Genomic DNA, 18,312 nt, shown 5'->3' on the forward strand with positions numbered 1-18,312 from the left:
CGAGCACTCAAAATTAATGGTGGTCATTTTGACAGATCAATGAAGCTACCAACAGAGGCCATAATGGAACTAAAATGGTGGAAAGATAACATTAGGCATTGTTCCTATCCAATCATTATCAGCAGACCCTGGGGCAGCGGCAACAGATGCATTTTCGCTGCATTGGGAGAAATTGTTTATTTATGCATATCCTCCTTTCTGCCTCATCAGTCGGGTATTAAGGAAAATACAGCAAGACTCTGCGTCTGGTATTTTGATAGTACCCGATTGGCCTACTCAACCACGGTTCCCGGTGATACTCGACATGGTATTAGAACCATGCATCACCATCCATCATAAACCTAATTTACTGGTTCATCCCGTAACAAGTGAAAGTCACCCATGTCATAATTATATAAACCTATTAATTTGTAGAGTTTGAAAGCACCTCTACTACACCTGGGACTGACGGACCGAACAGTGGATATTATTTCAGCGGCCCACAGACAGTTCACCAAAAAACAGTACTTGGTGTACATCAAGAAATGGGAAATGTACTGTCACAACAATAACATCACCCACAGATCTATGAACATCCCGTCTGTTCTGGAATTCCTGGCAAGCCTCCATTACGATGAGGGGCTCAGTTATAGTGCCATCAACTGCGCCAGAAGTGCCCTATCAACATACCTGTGGCAAGGAACAGAGCGGCATTCTGTTGGGACACACCCCCTGGTAACTAAACTCATGAGGGGCATTTTTAATGTTAATCCCCCAAGAACCAAGTACTCCCAAATATGGGATGTGAGCATTGTACTGACCATTGTACTAATCTCTCACTCAGCACGTCACCTTTCCCACCCATGACAAAGGTCACATCCTTGACCTGGTCTGCTTCACAAATCAACCAGTACTCGACCTCCATCCTTGCCTCTTCCCCCTCTCTGATCATAAGCTTATACGGTTCACCATCCCTTCTCCGACACCTCGCCCCCGCTTCCTCCGAGAAATCACCTTCCGTAATCTAAAATCCATTGATTCCCACCATCTCTCTGACCTGCTCTCCACCACTCTCCCCCTGGACTCAACCCCCATCTCACCTGATGATCTCACAAACCATCTCAACTACACCTTGTCTACCTCCCTCAACACTCTGGCCCCCCTCAAAACAAGAACCGTAACTTTCAACACATCTTCACCCTGGTACACACCTGCACTTCGTAAACTGAAACAGACTGGTCGCCAACTCGAACGACTTACAAAGAAATCATCTCTCACAGTCCACCTTGAAGCTTACAAACTCCACCTCACTGACTACAAAGATGCTCTCATTGCTGCAAAATCTGCCTACCTCTCCTCCATATTCACCGATCCCTGCCTAAACCACAGAACCCTCTTCTCCACAGTGGGCAACCTCCTCAAGCCTCGAGCCAACACTCTCCCTACCTCTACTCCGGATCTCTGCAACTCATTCCTCCACTTTTTCGCTGATAAAATCAGCACCATCTATCAATCTTTATCCCCTGTACCCGACTCCCCAGCATCTACTACACCACCTACCAAGGCCCCTCCTTTCAACATCTCCACTGACCTCCTTACCCCTCCTCCACACTGCTTCCTCTCCCAGTTTGACCTGGTCACCCCTATTGAAATCTCCAAACTCATCAGCTCTTCCAAACCCACTACCTGCTCCCTCGACCCTCTCCCCACTCCCCTGTTGAAGTCCTGCCTCCCCGTTCTCTGCCCCTACCTCACTAATCTCTTCAACTCCTCATTGTCCCAAGGAATTGTCCCCTCCGCTTTCAAAACTGCTGCCGTTACACCAATCTTAAAGAAACCTGGTCTTGATCCCTCCTCTCATTAACTACCGCCCAATCTCAAACCTCCCCTTTCTTTCAAAAACCCTGGAGCATATTGTTGCGTCGCAACTTCATTCCCACCTCCTTGCGTATAACCTACTTGAACCCCTCCAATCTGGCTTTCGCCCCCTCCATAGCACAGAAACTGCTCTCCTCAAAGTCCTCAACGACCTCCTCACCTCTGCTGACACTGGTTCCCTCAACATCCTCATCCTCCTCGACCTGAGCGCAGCCTTCGATACAGTGAACCATAACATCCTGCTCACCAGACTCAAAGACCTCGGCATTGAAGGCTCTGCACTCAGCTGGCTCCGTTCCTACCTTTCCAACAGATCCCACTTCATCCCTCTCCACAACCACACCTCTGCTACAGCCGCAGTCACTCAAGGCGTTCCCCAAGGCTCCGTACTCGGCCCCCTCCTCTTCATCATCTACATCCTCCCCCTTGGTCAGATACTCTGCCACTTTAATCTGGACTTCCACTGTTATGCTGATGACACCCAGATCTACCTTGGCACCAAATCCCCCCCCCCCCCCCCCCCCCCCCCCCCCCCATATAATAATAATAAATTTTATTTATGGGCGCCTTTCAAGAGTCTCAAGGACACCTATCAACTCCTGTTTGTCAGCTATAAAAACCTGGATGCAACATAATTTCCTCAAAATCAACAGCGATAAGACAGAATTCATCCTCATAGGCTCCAAAGCCACACTCAGCAAAATCAATAACCCCACTCTCACCATCGACGGCACCACTGTCTCCCCATCTCCCCAGGCCCGCAACCTTGGCGTGATCTTTGACTCCACCCTCTCCCTTGAGCCTCACATCCGCCATGTCATTAAAACCTCCTTCTTTCATCTCCGCAACATCGCCAAACTCAGACCCTCTCTCACACCGCCCGCTGCTGAAAGACTCATCCATGCCTTCATCTCCTCCCGACTGCACTATTGCAACTCACTTCTCCTTGGCATCAGCTCCACCTACATCAACCGACTCCAACTGGTCCAGAACGCAGCCGCCCGACTCATCACCCATACCAAATACTGGCATCACATCACTCCAGTCCTCAAACAACTTCACTGGCTTCCCATCTTCCACCGGATCACCTACAAAATCCTGATCCTCACCTACAAAGCCCTCCACCATCTGGCCCCCCCATATCTCATTAACCTCCTCTCCTCCTACCAACCCTCACGGTCCCTCAGATCCACATCAGCCGGTCTCCTCTCCATCCACAAGTCCAACCTCCGCAGTTTTGGGGACAGAGCCTTCTCCAGGGCAGCTCCCAGGCTCTGGAACTCCCTCCCCCAACTGATCCGCAACTCCGTGTCCCTCACCATCTTCCAGTCCCGCCTCAAGACCCATCTCTTCACCTCTGCCTATCCTTAGCCCCACGTCCCCGTCCCTTTTCATCTGTGCATTAATTGCCTCATACTGTGTTTTGTATTACTTTGTGTACTAGTCATGTCTCTACTATTTATTTCATTCCCCTTACATGTTTTTCCTCTACCTGCTCAATTTTTGTAAGGTGTCCTTGAGACTCTTGAAAGGCGCCCATAAATAAAATTTATTAGTATTATTATTATGTTAAGAAACTGGTCTCCAGCTACAGCTCTGTCCCTACAGAAACTGACTATGAAAACAGTCATGCTGATGGCCTTGGTCACGGCACAAAGGGTTCAGTCGCTACAGAAACTAAGGCTGGACAACATGACTACTTCATCTGGAAATTTAACTTTTCACATCAATGAATTAGTCAAACAGAACAGACAGGGGTCAGCAGGCCTAAAAATAGAATTCAGGACCTACCCGACAGATGATCGTCTCTGTATTGTAACACACTTGCTATTATATATGGAGTATACTAAGATCATCAGAGGCAAAGAAATGGCACTTTTAATCAGCTACAAACAGCCACACAAAAAAGTGACAGTCCAGACCATCTCGAGATGGCTAAAACAGGTCCGAATAAAGGCTGGAGTAGACATTAACATTTTTAAATCTCACTCCACCAGGGCTGCAGCTACATCGGCAGCTATGAAGTTGGATGTTCCTATGGACCAAATCCTCAAGACAGCAGGATGGTCAACGGAGAAAACTTTCCAACGATTTTATAACAAACCAGTAATTGAACCTGGAACATTTGCAGAAACAATTTTAAGTTCTGTAATATAATTTTACCCCATTAATAGGGGCTATAATTTGGTGTTAATAAATTTATCGTTGTTTTTTCAATATCGTATTGATGTCTAATGATGTTAACACTATTCTCCCCATAATCAAGGCAGATGTGATGCATGGACTCGTTTCCACGGCATGGAATCACAGAGCTTTAAAATCTTCACGTAGTCACTCACGTGACTCCGAAGTAAAATAGTAAGATTAAACGAGAACTTACCAGTTTGAAGTTTGATCGTTATTTTATGAGGAGTAACGTTGAGGGAATACGTGCCCTCCACTCCCACCCGTGATCATATATTCAACTGGTATCTCTTCTCTAATCTTACTATGTTTAGTCATTACAGTTATCTGTGATTTCACACCGCTGCTTTGAAGAATGACACGCATGCGTCTGGCGGGGTTCTTCACGTATTCCCTCAACGTTACTCCTCATAAAATAACGATCAAACTTCAAACTCGTAAGTTCTCGTTTAATCTTACTATTAAACCTGAGACTGAGAGATAAAGTACACAGGAAGTATTTGATTATCTGATAGGCAGTCACATTATATTGACCCGATTAGCTTGTTGCTGAGAATTAAAAAGATACAAATTATCCACATACTTACTTTTGCAACAAGCTTTTTGTCTTGACTTTCTGCTGATGGATTTGCATCTGCTGCTCTGTAAATGTCTTCAACACTTTCAAGCTCTTCTTCAGAATCAAAGACAACATGTTTTCCTTTGCCAGGTTTTTGACTTGTCTGGAGTAAAAATATTATTTTAAAAAAAATTAAGAATATATTTTTCTTCATGGAATACAGCAAGGAAGAATTAATTCATGGAATGTGACTACATTAACTAATCATGTAGAGATGTTAAAAGAGTAAAATTAACGATTAACTACTGCTCAAGAATAAATTACATTTATACCAGTCTATTATCAGGAGATTAAGTAACAATAAACATTAGGAATTTGTAGGAAGCAGCTGCAGATGCTGGTTTAAGATAAGACACAAAAAGCTGGAGTACATCAGCAGGTCAGGCAGAATCTCTGGAGAAAACAGTCTGAATAAGGGTGTCAACCCGAAACGTCACCTATTCCTTTTCTCCACAGATGCTGCCAGGCCCTCCAAGTTCCTCCAGCTTTTTGTATCTATCTTTGGAATGTGTACTGTTGATTTCAATTTTTGTTTATACGTCCTGTTTATAAATTTTATATAACAGTAACAATTGTAAACATTTTAGTTAAATGTGACAATTCATATATATAATATATTAACCACTACCAAAAAAAATTGCTTAACGATATCCTAAATATTTAATTCAATGCCAATTTAGAAAGTTTTAAATGACAACCAATAGCAAATGACAAATTTAAAAAAAATTAACCCCCAAGTACTTCTTTTTTTTCTTTCCAACCAACTGGTCACTTTCCATGTGGCAGAATCAGTATATAGAAACATAGAAAACAGGTGCAGGAGTAGGCCATTTGGCCCTTCGAGCCTGCACCGCCATTCAATATGATCATGGCTAATCATCCAACTCAGTATCCTGTACCTGCCTTCTCTTCATACCCCCTGATCCATTTAGCCACAAGGGCCACATCTAACTCCCTCTTAAATATAGCCAATGAAATTAGTAAATAAAAATTCAAACCCAGCCATTGTGTGACAAATGTATCTTTAGTTTATTCCTTCTCTGCCTGTCACGCTGAGTTACTCTAGCGTTGTGTGCCTGTCTACCTTTAGTTTAGTTTAGTTTATTATCGCCATGTGTACCAAGGTACAGTGAAAGGCTTGTTTGCATGCTATTCAGTCCAAGAAAAGACTATACCTGAATACAATCAAGCACCCACAGTGCACAGATAAACTATAAAGGGTACAACATTTAGTGCAAATATATCTATTTATTAAATTAACATACTGAATGAAATGCTACTGTATTACACATGGAATTACCAATATTTTGCGCAGACTGGATAAATCACACCTTGCACAAGTTCTTACAATGATCTGCAAAAAGTAGGTTGCTTGGAATGGCTTATAAAAACAGATTTTGTGTAGATAGTAACCAACAGTAAAAAAACAATTCTTGTAAAGGAAATAAAAGTCTGCTAAAATAAATATCCCAGTTTAAAAATATACCTAAAGAAAATGTTCAACGTACCAAATCAGAGAGGGCTCCCTGGATGAGTTTCTTTTGCACTGCTGTCTCTTCCTGCCTCTTCTGTAAAGCAGCCAGTCGTTTCTGATTGTCCAGTAACCGCTTCTCTAGATTTTGAGGAGATTCTGCAGCTAAACCATAAGCAGTATTCTCATTGCGGGGGGAGATACTTGATTTGTTTTTAATCAACAGACACTCAGGAACATTTCTATCATTTCCAGCTTTAGGTTCTATCTTATTCCTCTCATTGTCACTTTTGGTGACAGATGATGATGATTGTTCAAACTTCTGAGAGCTGGTTGGCTCTATATGCTGCGTTGTTTCTTTCTCAACTTTTACATCCTCTTTCGATTCTTCACTCATTAATGTAGTGTTGCTAATTTTATGCATTTCATACTTTGATTTTTCTTCACTTGTAGGCAAACCTTGCTTGCCACTGAAGCTCGCAGTGGAACTGTTGATTTGAAGAAATCTTCTACCTTTGAAAGGTGGTGGTTTGCAATTTCTATTGGAATCCAAAATCACATCCCTGGTTCCATTAACTTTCTCCTTTTTGTCAACTGACTGCTTATATGTTTCATCCCTCACATTCAACAGAGAAGGATTACTAATTATTTTGCCTCCTTCCATGTTCGTTTTCTTTACTTCAGAAAAGCATTGAGTGCCCTTACAAGGAAGCAAGTTACTTAGCTGTTCATTTGATGTCATTTCATTGTCACTGTTGTCCTCATTCTGAACATCCAAAAATATATTTGCTGGTATGGTTGTTTGCTCCAATGAAAGCATGCCTTGAGAAGGTGGTATGCCTGAATCAATTTTAGGAAAGTCCATTTCACTTTTCTCCAATTGACTAGTTTTCTCAAGTTTGGAGGATTTATTTACCAGTTGTTCAAGGTCTGTTATTGACAGCTCTATTCGGTAACAATTACGTGTCATTTCTTCATAATCAGCATCCACACTAGATTCTGAATTCTCAGTGACTGTATCCTCATTACCGCTAGATTCGCAATCCCCTTTTGCAGTGTTAACTTCAGTGTTGCTATTCACAACATCTGGTTTTCTATCACATTTTATCTCTGGCAATTTTTTGTGTGGAATAATTTTTGAGATTATTTCATCCGTGTCAGCAGAATCATATTCACTTCCACTGCTGTTCGATGTATCATTGTAATTGTCTTTTGACGTCTGTCTCATTGAGTTCTTTAATGCCCAGTGGGTTTGGTGTTTTAAAAGGTAATCCTCACCGACCACCTCCAATAGAATGTCTTGTTCTTTTACATCTGTTCCACTTAAAACTTTAGTTTTGCATTTCTGTTCATCGGTAATCAATTCCAGTTCTTCAGCATCAGAATCATAGCATGCTAAATGAGCTTTTGATCTATCATTTCTTTGAGCAGCAGCAGTAGTTTCTTCCTTGTCAAGGTTCTGTCTCTTGAAGCCTGCATAAGAAGCTAATGCGGGAACACCAATCTTGTTCCCTGTCATCTCAATAAATTCATACTTACTGGCATTGTGTTTGACGGAGTTTGTAAGTATTTTATTTCTTTGAACATTATAGTCAGAATTAGTGGAACTCTCCACACAGTTTTTGTTGGGAGATAGCTTCTTCTTCTTTGCAGTTTGTGTTGGAATTGGAAAAATCCCCCGTTTTTTCTTACTTGTCTCATCATCCTGCTCATCAAGATGCCATGTAAGCTTGGTTACTGGCATTTTGATTCCTGAATCAGATACATGATCAAGCTTCTTGATGTTGTGACAATATTTAGAAGGATCATACTTTATAATGTTAAATTAGTTAAGGATTGTGTGAATTGTGTTCCTTTTAAAGCAATGTAATAAAGTGTCAGGACACACGAATATGAACCCTCTTCAGTTATTTTCAAACTCTAAAGATTATAATGTATTAGAGAACATGCATGGTATCTTTGAAGTACAGATGTATACTCGATTTATTTTGTTTATTAACAATATATCTTCGGAATATGGTGGATTTCAGTCCTAATATAGGCTCACATTCCAATGTAGATGCAAGAAACTACAGATTATGAAATTCAGAGCAAAACACAAACTGTTGGAGAACTCATTGGGTCAAGCAGCATCTGCAGGAGGTGGTGGTAAGGGGATTGTGGTGGGTGAAATGGGGAAAGGAATTAGTCATAGAGTCTTACAGCATGGACACAGGCCCTTTGGCCCAAACCGACCAAAATGTCCCATCTATACTAGACCTACCTGCCAGTGTTAGGCCCATATCCCTCTAAACCTGTCCTACCCATGTAAAATTGTTTAGGGGCTTCAGTCGAGATTTTACATCAGGACAGATAGTGAGTGAAGAAGAAAGATAGCCAGTATGAAGTGGCGTTGGGGAGAGGTGACAGGGGCCAGTAGATAGTACAGAGGAAGAGGTGGACATGGAGTTAGGTGGAACCAGGCACGGAAAAAAGATGGAGTTTTCCCTCCTTGGTCCACCTACCTTTGTGTGCCAGCTCCAACCCTTCTTCTCCCCAACCCAACTTCATTTGCCCTTTATCCTTCACTACTTTTTCACCCACCAATCTCCAACTGACCCCGTTTCACCCCTCCCTGTCACCTCTTTATACCGGCTAGCTTCTCTCTCCATTTTCAATCCTGATGCAGGGTCTTAACCTGAAACATCGACAATTCCTTCCCGCTCTCATATGCGGCTCCAACTGTTGAGTTCCTCCAACAATTTGTTGTTTGACAGTTCAATGTTATTCAGAGAAAATGTTCCATAGAGTCCACCTGTGCCAGGGCAGGCATAAAAATTGCCATGGTGCTCTTTAGTGTAGTGATACAGCGTGGAAACAGGCTCTTCGGCCCATCGAGTCGGCACCAACCAGCGATTCCCACACACTAACACTATCCTACACACACTAGGGACAATTTACACTAATACCAAATCAATTAACCCACAAACTTGCACATCTTTGGAATGTGGGAGGAAACTGAAGATTTCGGAGAAAACCCACGTGGTCACGAGAAGGTACAAACGTCATACAGACAGCACCCGTAGCGCTGTAAGACAACAACTCTGCTGCTATGTCACCGTGCCGCCACTCTTTCTAATCAAAAATAGGGAGTTTTCCCCTAGTTTCATGGCCAATATATACTTCTCTACTAACACCATAAAGCAGATTATCCGATTATATCATAGTTGTTTGCAGAAAATTGTTTTGAATAAAATGATTGCCATATCTCATAAATTGAAACAGTGATTATTACATTGCAAAAGTACTGCAGTTGCTGTAAAGTGATTTCTTGAAGCCAGTAAAAGTACTATTTTTATATAAAGGATATTTTTTTCTTATTGTTTTGTTGGAGATGAAGAACCGGCAATACTCTTCCAAATTTACTCACAATCCAGTCCTGAAAAAAAGTAATTTAAAATAGTTTTTAGCGGTTCACAATGCGAAAGGATTAATTTTTAGGTCAGATTGACCTCAGAGAGACTGACCACTAAGGCCTAATAACCTGTGCAATATTTGTACAATCTTGGACTTCTGTCAAGGTGTATTTAGATTAATCATACTGACAAGTTGAGAAAACTGACATTAATAATTCTCACAGACACATATGAGAAGATTTAAAACTAAATAAGAAACATTTAAAACTAAACTTTCAACTATTTTACCTTGGACAAAAATAGTTGGCGAGACATTTACACATGATTAAGACAGAAGCTGATATCCATAAACATAGCTTAATATTTATTTCAACTTTTAAAAATTAATTTTTAAATAATTAGCTAAGGCAATTAGCAATTACAAATACAATCTCAGTAAAATTTCGGTTCAGAGGATTTATTATAAATACTTTTAAAAATCTCATTTTGTATGTGTGTATGTGTATGTCTTTATATTTTCGCAAAAACACTACGCGGTAATAATAAGATTTTTATATATTCTGACTGTAGTCTACAGCCAGGGCCAGGCTGAGTACGAGAACCAGGCCGAGTTCCAGGCCCTGGCGCTGCTCTACGACCTGGGTGGGTGCTGCACCAGGGAATGGGAGTGACGGGAGGAGGATGAGGGAAATGAGGAGGGGGGAGATGGGGTGGGAATCTCTACCCCCTCCCTCTCTATCTCTATCTCCCTCCCCCTCCCTCTCTACCACCCCTCCCTCTCTTGGGAGTGCTGAGTATTGGGACCAATGGGTGAGTGTTGGAGTATTGCGTTCGGGGACCAGCCCTCCCCTGTGACGCCGTGCGCCCGCCTTGGGGGACAGGACCCAATGGATCCCACTTGGTCTAGTAATGCTTAAAATTCAGTTGCACCATTTTCAACATATTTAGTTTTCCCTCTCAGTTTTCATGTATTCACCAATTTCAAATGATCAACCTGGAGAAAGCTACAACAGCATGCCCCATGGGAAGGAGCAGAAAATTACTTTCAACACCTTCCATACAATATGTTTTACTCTGCATGTCCATCCAGAAGATACCTCCATTTTTTCCATTCACATCACAGATTCTGGGCCATTGATTATAAAAGCATGGAAATTAAGAGAAAACGTCACATCACAGTTGCATTGTGAGTATTGCTCAGCACCGTCCCTTTAAAGAGAGGTCAAGACTTGGTAGCATTTTCCTGAGGATTGTACAAGGTCAAGGGACTGGTTCTGTGGGAAGTTTGGGAAGGTAAGCCATAATTTTGCTCAACAATTTAGTTAACCCTAAAAAACACTGATCGTAAGATACCATCATGAATGGTATCATTTAAAGGCAGAAATAATTAATTACTGTATAATTGCTATAATATTACAAGATAATTACTGTATTGTGTTGGATAAAATGCAATGTTGTATTCTTTTCAAAATAATTTTAAAATAAATTCATAATATAGCGACTGCAAAATTTTGCAAGAAACAGATTATGGAATAATTTCTTGCCTTATGTTCAGGTACTTCTGTTCCTGGCACAGCAGATTTAATCTGAAAATTTTCAACACCAGCTTTCTTTAGAGACTCCATCACCATTGCAATGCTGTCAACATGTGGTTTGTGCTTATTTTCAGCTGCAATCTGTCGCTCTTGAGCAAGTCTACATCAAATAATGCAGGAGAAAAAATTGAGTCAAATGTAAAATCAGCCTATATGTTAATAAAGTTTTAATTCTTGTTCGATCCTGAGATGGCAAGCAATGAGAATATTGTGATAGATCACCATGTGAAGCTGGTTGGCTCATTTGCTACTGTCATTTGTTTGAGAGCCATCTAGTTAGTACAAGCCCACTCTTCCTACATAACCATGTATATTTTTCCTATTCTAGTATTGATCCAATTCCTTTTGGAAGATTGCTGTTTAATCTACCTTCACAAATTTTCACGTAGGGCATTCCACATCATAGTAATCACTATGCATAATCCCAAAATGTTCTTTCAATACCCCACCACCAGTTCTGCCAATCTATTACATTTTATGCTCTTTATTTATCCTTGCAATAGGAAGCTGGCTTTCTTGTTTACCTAACAAGACACTGAATAATTTGCCCACTTTTAAATATCTTCTGGTCCTTTTCTGTAGTTTAGTTTAGAGATACATCGTGGAAACAGGCCCTTCGGCCCACTGAGTCTATGCCAACCAGCAATCACCCGTACAGTAGTTCTCTCTACTAGGAAAAATTTACAAAATCCCATTAACTTAGAAACCTGCACATCTTTCGGGTGTGGGAGTAAACTAGAGCCCCTGGAGGAAGCCCACGAGATCACAGGGAGAACGTGCAAATTCCGTACAGACAGCACCTGTAGTCAGGATCGAACTCTGGTCTCTGACGCTGTAAGGCAGCAATTCTGCCACTGCGCTACTGTGCCACCTTAAGTACTGAAGGCAAATAAGACAACTTCTGTCCCTCAACTCCAATAAAACTACTCTGAAGCCCCTTTAAGCCCTCCTTAAAAACAGTTGATTGGAAACAATACATTAGCTGTGCCCTTGTATAATATTTAATAATGGTTTAATATAAACTCTTTTTTTCCCCCATTCAAAGCCAAAGTGTCAAGAATTCGGTGTGATTATTTTTGTATTTAAAACAGCTTTGTCATCTTGCCCCATTGACTTTGCAACCTTTGTATATGTAACCACTCTGGTTCACTGATCCTACATCATATAAAAATTGGCCCATTTGTTTGTCCTGATTCTCCTAATTCGTCCTACAAATTCAATTCCTTCAAAACTTTCTGCATTCAATTTATTTTGATGATTATGGCAACCATATGCCAAGCTGTTGATATACTATACAACTTTATTAATAAACAGCTCATTTTACTACATTTACATCTTCATATTTTAAAATTATGCCCTATATAATCAAATCCAGAATATGTAGTAATAAAAGTACACCATTAAATACCATCCATCTTGTCAGTTTAAAGCACACAAAAAATCATGATTCTCTGCTTTCTGTCCCTTAGCTAATGCCACATGAATTTGTCACATTAATTCCAAGGAATTTAATTCTGTTAACAAGAATACCACGTGAAACTTTGTCAAATCCAAACAAACAACATTAACTACCATGCATTTATTAATGCTCACCATTATATCAGCACAGAACTTTCTGCATGCACATGAAGATCTAATAAACTTGTGGTACTCAGATCTGTACAAAAGTGCACTTCATTTATTAAGTCTAAGACACTTCACAAATACAACGGTGTGTAAATTCAGTGGAACAAGAATCAGAACATTAGCCATTTGTAAGATCGTAATGATAAACTGACGCCACTCACCGATGCAAAAAGCATTCTTTGGCCAATTCAATTTGCAGTTTTCCACCTTTCCATTTTGATTTATTCAGAACTGACATGCCTGGAATCATAATATAAATACAAATGTTTAACATGAACACCTTCAGAGCTAATTGCAGAGATGAAAACAAAAAGATTCATACCAAAATAATTGAATTAGCTTTTATTTGGTTTAGACTTAAGGGCCTGTCCCACCAGCATGCGTTTGCATGCGTCTAGCGTGACCAAACGTGGTCGCTTGAGGCGTACGTCCTCGCGGGGCCGGTCCCAATTCAAACCGCAGAGGCGTATGGAGTTGTGCGGGGCTGGTCCTGACATCATACACACCAATCAGCTGGGCAGGAGGCGGGCCGACTGAATTTGGACGTCGCACGGCTTCGGGCGGTGACTTAATCACGCAACGGCACGCCGGGCGGTGACGTCATCACGCAACGCCAACGCACTAGGCGTACGCCGTCAAGACGCTGCATACGACGTGAAGACGCTGCGTACGCCCGTCGAGGCGTTGCGTACGGCCTCAATGTGGCTGCGGGCCGACAGGCCGTTGTCGCTCGGGATTTTCGGACAGTGCAAGATTTTTGGAGCCCCGCAGGATGTCGGGACCAGCCCCGCACAACTCCATACGCCTCCGCCGATCGAAGTGGGACCGGCCCCACGAGGCCGTACGCCTCAAGCGACCACGTTTGGTCGCGCTAGACGCAATGCTATCGCATGCTGGTGGGACAGGCCCTTTACTCAATAACAAATCTGAAATTTACGTGAACAGTAATGCAGATAAAATCAGTTGCTTCACACGCCCTCTACAGGCACTTTACTATGTTACAGAATTCTTTTGCCCAGAACTCATGAAACTATTAAATGTACTGTCATTTTGGAAAATCAAACACATTAGGAGTCCTTTTTAAAAATGATCTGGGAATAAAATAGAAATCTCTATGCACGACAAACTATGCATATATTACATAAATGTAATTGATGTACATACATCTTTTTAATTCCGTTTCTGAGATGTTTACATTAGCATAACCAAAGGCCTTCACAGGATTTCCTGGAAATATAAATGTAAATTGTTAAGTTTAACTGTAAGAACACAAAACCTTTTTTTTAAAAGATCAATTTACAATACATGTGCAGTGAATGGACAGCCTTGTTGATGCAAGGCCAAAAAATATTTTCAACAGTTGCTAGAGTTCATATTCTGTTATCAGCTAAATTACCCATTTAGTTATTCCATTTGTGTAATGCTTGTCTGGGTGAGAAAAGAGTGAGAGGAAGGAGAAAGCAAGACAAAATCGTGCAGTGAATTTACCATCAAGTACATAAAGTTATCAGCAATATTGAAAATGCAAAATTATACTATGAACATATGACTCTAGAATCATAAAAATAGAATCATGCAGAATTGAAAGAACCAATTTCAATTATGCCTCCACTGCAATAAGAAGAAACATGGCTGTGAGGGAAATAAGAAAGCTAACAGACTCCACTGCCTGTGAGAAGCAAGGACAGATTACAGACCATTTGGAGTTATTTGGTCAAAAGTATCTGAAATGCCATTGTACCAAACCTAAAAGTTTATTTCATTATTACCTTTGTTGTCTTTCCTAAGTACAATATCCACAGTTGTAACAACTCCAAATGAGCTAAATATTTCTTTAATTTCACTTTCAGAAACCGAGTGATGCAATCCCCCAATAAATAAACGCTTCAAACTTTTGGCTGTCTCCATTTTGTTGTTTGTTGCTCATTTTAATTGGAGAATTCCAGAAGAACCCTGTAATAAATGGATAAACATGCTGAATAAAGAACCAAAATTAAGGGAAATATATTCAGTTTCACATTTTGTTTCAAAAATGAAAATGTGGGAAAATTATAGAGACCGACATGGTCAAGAAATTCTATTTGTAAATACTTAAGTCTACACATGCTTGAATCTGGAGCAAAAATACCAGTGCTGGAGAAACTTAGCGGGTCAGTCTGCATTTGTGGAGGGAATGGATGGACAATGTTTCAGGTCAGGACCCTTCTTCAAACTAATGGGGTAGGGGGGAGAAAGTTGGAAAAGAGAGGTGTTGGTGGGGCAAAGTCTGGCAAGTGGTAGCTGGATACAGGTGAGGGGGTTGACTGGGAGGTGGACGAAATAAGTGACAAAGACCAAAGACATAGATAGAAGGGGGGGGGGGGGGGGGGGGCGAAAGGAGGTACGGGATAGGGGGAGAAATAGGTGGGTTGAGTGGCAGATGGATGGACAAAAGCTAAAGAGATGAAAAGGAGACAGAAGGTTGTCAGTTAAGGAGAGAAGTGAAATGTAGGGCCAGAGGGAGCATGAAAAGAGACAAGGGAAAAGATGGGATTTGGTGATGCGATTTGAGAGTGTGGAAGAGGGGAAAGGAACAGGGTGACAAGGTTAGTGAGCGATGGTGGGGGAAATGTGTGTGTTCTAGAGGAGTAGAGCAGGGGAAAGAGAGAGGGGGGGGGGGAGGGGGTGAAATTACTTAAAATTGGTGAATTTGATGATCGTACCATTGGGTGTCGGCAACCTAAACAGAATATGAGGTGAGGTTCTTCTATTTCGCATGTGGCATCACTCTGGCAATGCCAGGCCAAGAACAAAAAGATTGGATTGGGAGTGGGAAGGGGAGTCAAAATGGTCAGCAACCAGGTGCTCCAGCAAGCCTTGACAGACAGAACCCAAGTGTTTGGCTAAAGACAGGGCTCTCACTTAACTTTTTTTCCCTGTTGCCAGCCGGACAACCTAGACAGTTTTTTAGGTTGCCAAATGACAGTTTAGGTGGTCATTTAAGACGGTCAGCATGACGCGTGCGATAATGTGCTGGGACAAAGTGCATAGTTACCGGTCGGAATTATGCTCAATGAAGCATTCACATATTATTTCTGCTTCAAATCAAGTCACAAACTAAACATATTCACCAATCAAGACATTATATATACCACAATGACATGCAGCAAAATTATAATACAGTATCTCAACTCTTTTTACCCGTTGCAATGAATGCAATTTCTATTATTTCTTTCCACTTCCAAACAAAAATGTGGTTGGATTATTCAGCGTATGATCAACCTGTGTCAATAAATCCTGGACCATGGTAACATACATGCTTAACCATGCAAACTACAGATTGATGCAAGCATGTTATCTGTGAAGGACCGAAAATGATCATGACATGGCCATAGCATGGGTTGTTATTGCGATTGGTACATAAACACTCTCGCTTCCCACATAATTTATCCACAAGAAAATATACAGGTTGTAAGGAAATTTCTAAAGGCATTTTATGATAATAGCTGTTAAAACAGACTATACCCATCTGACATTACACTAACTGACAAGAGATGGCCAAAGGACATAACTGCAGCAAATGTTCTTTTGGTAATATGTTTAAAGGTGTCAAATCACCACATTACCGGACACTCAGATTAAATGTATGTTTTGTGAACAGCAATGATGATGCCCAGTTTGTACGCACCAGATTTTAAAAAAAAATTATTGATAAAAGCTGTTTCCATCTTTCCCACTTCAGAATTAAAATTAAAATTTCAACTGAAATATCTCCTGACCAAATTTGTGATGCATATGACCGACTGTAGAAGTAAAACCTGGATAAATCCAACGTATAGTTGTGAATGTTGCTCATTAAATAACTACTGTACTCCATATTAAGAGCATTGATTTGCCGTTAAAATTAATTCTGTAATAACGTGTCAACGGTAGCAGTGACAATCGAACACTGCGGTTTTAATGTTTCACCTGTTCACAATTTAATTAATCCATCTTTATGGACTAAAACAAATAATAACATTGGGAATAAAACACATTTGATTGCATTCCGTTATCAAACATAGTCAATGATCGCTCTGAAGACATTTCCAGCACAATAGGGTCAGGGAGGGGTGCGTGAATCAGTGCCACCTCCAGTTTTAATTCCATTTGGAATATTTTGGAGGACCAAGAAACCAAGAACCAAGTGCGGGGTGGATATTTTTGCCCTGTTCCCATTTTCATTTCTTACTGATATTGACTATGAGTAAATTTTGCAACAATTCTGGGTATTCTAGCCGATTGAATCCTCATATATAGTAAAGTCTACTGCACATCAGTTGATGAACGTTCTGACTATAATTTCTCCTGTTGCTCAATGTCACTCCACAAGATGTATTCAAAAATTATGGACAAGAATTTCCTGTGAGAGAATAGCTGCTTTTCCTAACTAGTAATGTTGACTTTAAGTCCAAACTTAATTTTTGCAACTTCTCAGCAAACAAAGCAAGCCATGTATGTATATATACAGCCAGATCGGGGTAATATACAGGCAGGCACAGGCTGCAAAGTAGATGTCAATCATACTACAGAAGTGTCACGCAATGACTATCTTCCCGAGAGTCTGACCACCTACCCTTGCCAATAAATAAAATTTTCATTGCTGAATTCCCCACCATCAATATCCCACGGTTTTCCAATGATCAGAACCTCAACAGATACAGAACAGAACAGCACATGAACAGGCCCTTCGGCCCATAATATGTGCCGAACATGATGCCAAGATCGTCTCTTATCTACGCGCATAATCCCTGTCTCTCGATTCCCTGTATATCCATATGTCTATCCATAAGTCTCTTAAATGCCTTTATCGTATCTGCCTATTAACCCTAGCAGCGTTTTCCAGGCATTACTGTGTAAAATCGTTGCCCAACACATCTCCTTTAAACGTTGCTCCACTCACCTTAAAGCTATGCCCTCTCTAGTATTTGATTTTTCCATCGTGGGGAAAAAGGTTACAGCTGTCTATATTATAATTTTATATTCTTGTATCAGGTCAGGTCAAATAATAGATCAGTTACCAATATTCAATAAATCTACAACCACATGAGAATATAGCGACCCGCGAAGTCAGACGGTCACTATTTTGGTTGCTAAATTAACACGCTTCCATTCATGGTGTTAACCATGTCCTTCTTAATCTAATAAAGGGAAATACCACAATATAAGAAGCAAGCTATCGTTAGTATAAATTGTTGACTATAATATCCAAACAACATTTGGACCGGTTGCCCCCAACACACGCCGAAAATGTTAAACCCGTAAACTTCAACACTCACGCTGCCATGACTTGCCATCCGTCCCAACTATCGGCTCCGACAGGCGGGCGGCAGCGGCTTCAGTTCCGGGGAGGAGAAAGAAGTAAAAATAAAAAAGGGCACGTCTGAGGAAAGCCGCGCCACAAAAACATGAAGCCATGTGTTAATCTAAAGCTTTGGATCTCTTGATTACTTTGTCATATTCAAAGAGGATTCCGCTGATGAAACGCGTTGTTACCGCCGCCGGGGGATGGGGGGGCGTTTAATTGTGTAACACACACACACAGGT

General features: G+C 41.0%; 1 protein-coding gene across 3 annotated transcripts in view; it reads right to left on the reverse strand.

Annotated features, from left to right (window-relative positions):
• nol8 (nucleolar protein 8) overlaps nucleotides 1–18,231 on the reverse strand; it is a 56,160-nt gene extending 37,929 nt beyond the window's left edge. The window contains exons 1-8 of one of the 3 annotated variants that reach the window (XM_033037263.1): nucleotides 18,045–18,230; nucleotides 14,517–14,700; nucleotides 13,912–13,974; nucleotides 12,909–12,987; nucleotides 11,071–11,221; nucleotides 9,481–9,549; nucleotides 6,169–7,950; nucleotides 4,629–4,763 (exon numbers count right to left, since the gene is read on the reverse strand). In XM_033037263.1, coding sequence (XP_032893154.1) covers nucleotides 4,629–4,763; nucleotides 6,169–7,950; nucleotides 9,481–9,549; nucleotides 11,071–11,221; nucleotides 12,909–12,987; nucleotides 13,912–13,974; nucleotides 14,517–14,655 — 2,418 coding nt within the window. In that variant the 5' untranslated portion in view covers nucleotides 14,656–14,700; nucleotides 18,045–18,230. Of the gene's footprint in view, nucleotides 1–4,628; nucleotides 4,764–6,168; nucleotides 7,951–9,480; nucleotides 9,550–11,070; nucleotides 11,222–12,908; nucleotides 12,988–13,911; nucleotides 13,975–14,516; nucleotides 14,701–18,010 lie in introns of all 3 variants that reach the window. The other 2 variants (XM_033037264.1, XM_033037265.1) reach the window with 2 other exon arrangements.
• Nucleotides 18,232–18,312: the final 81 nt, after the last annotated feature.

This window comes from Amblyraja radiata, chromosome 18, assembly GCF_010909765.2.
Source record: "Amblyraja radiata isolate CabotCenter1 chromosome 18, sAmbRad1.1.pri, whole genome shotgun sequence".
NCBI classification, from domain to species: Eukaryota; Metazoa; Chordata; class Chondrichthyes; order Rajiformes; family Rajidae; genus Amblyraja; species Amblyraja radiata.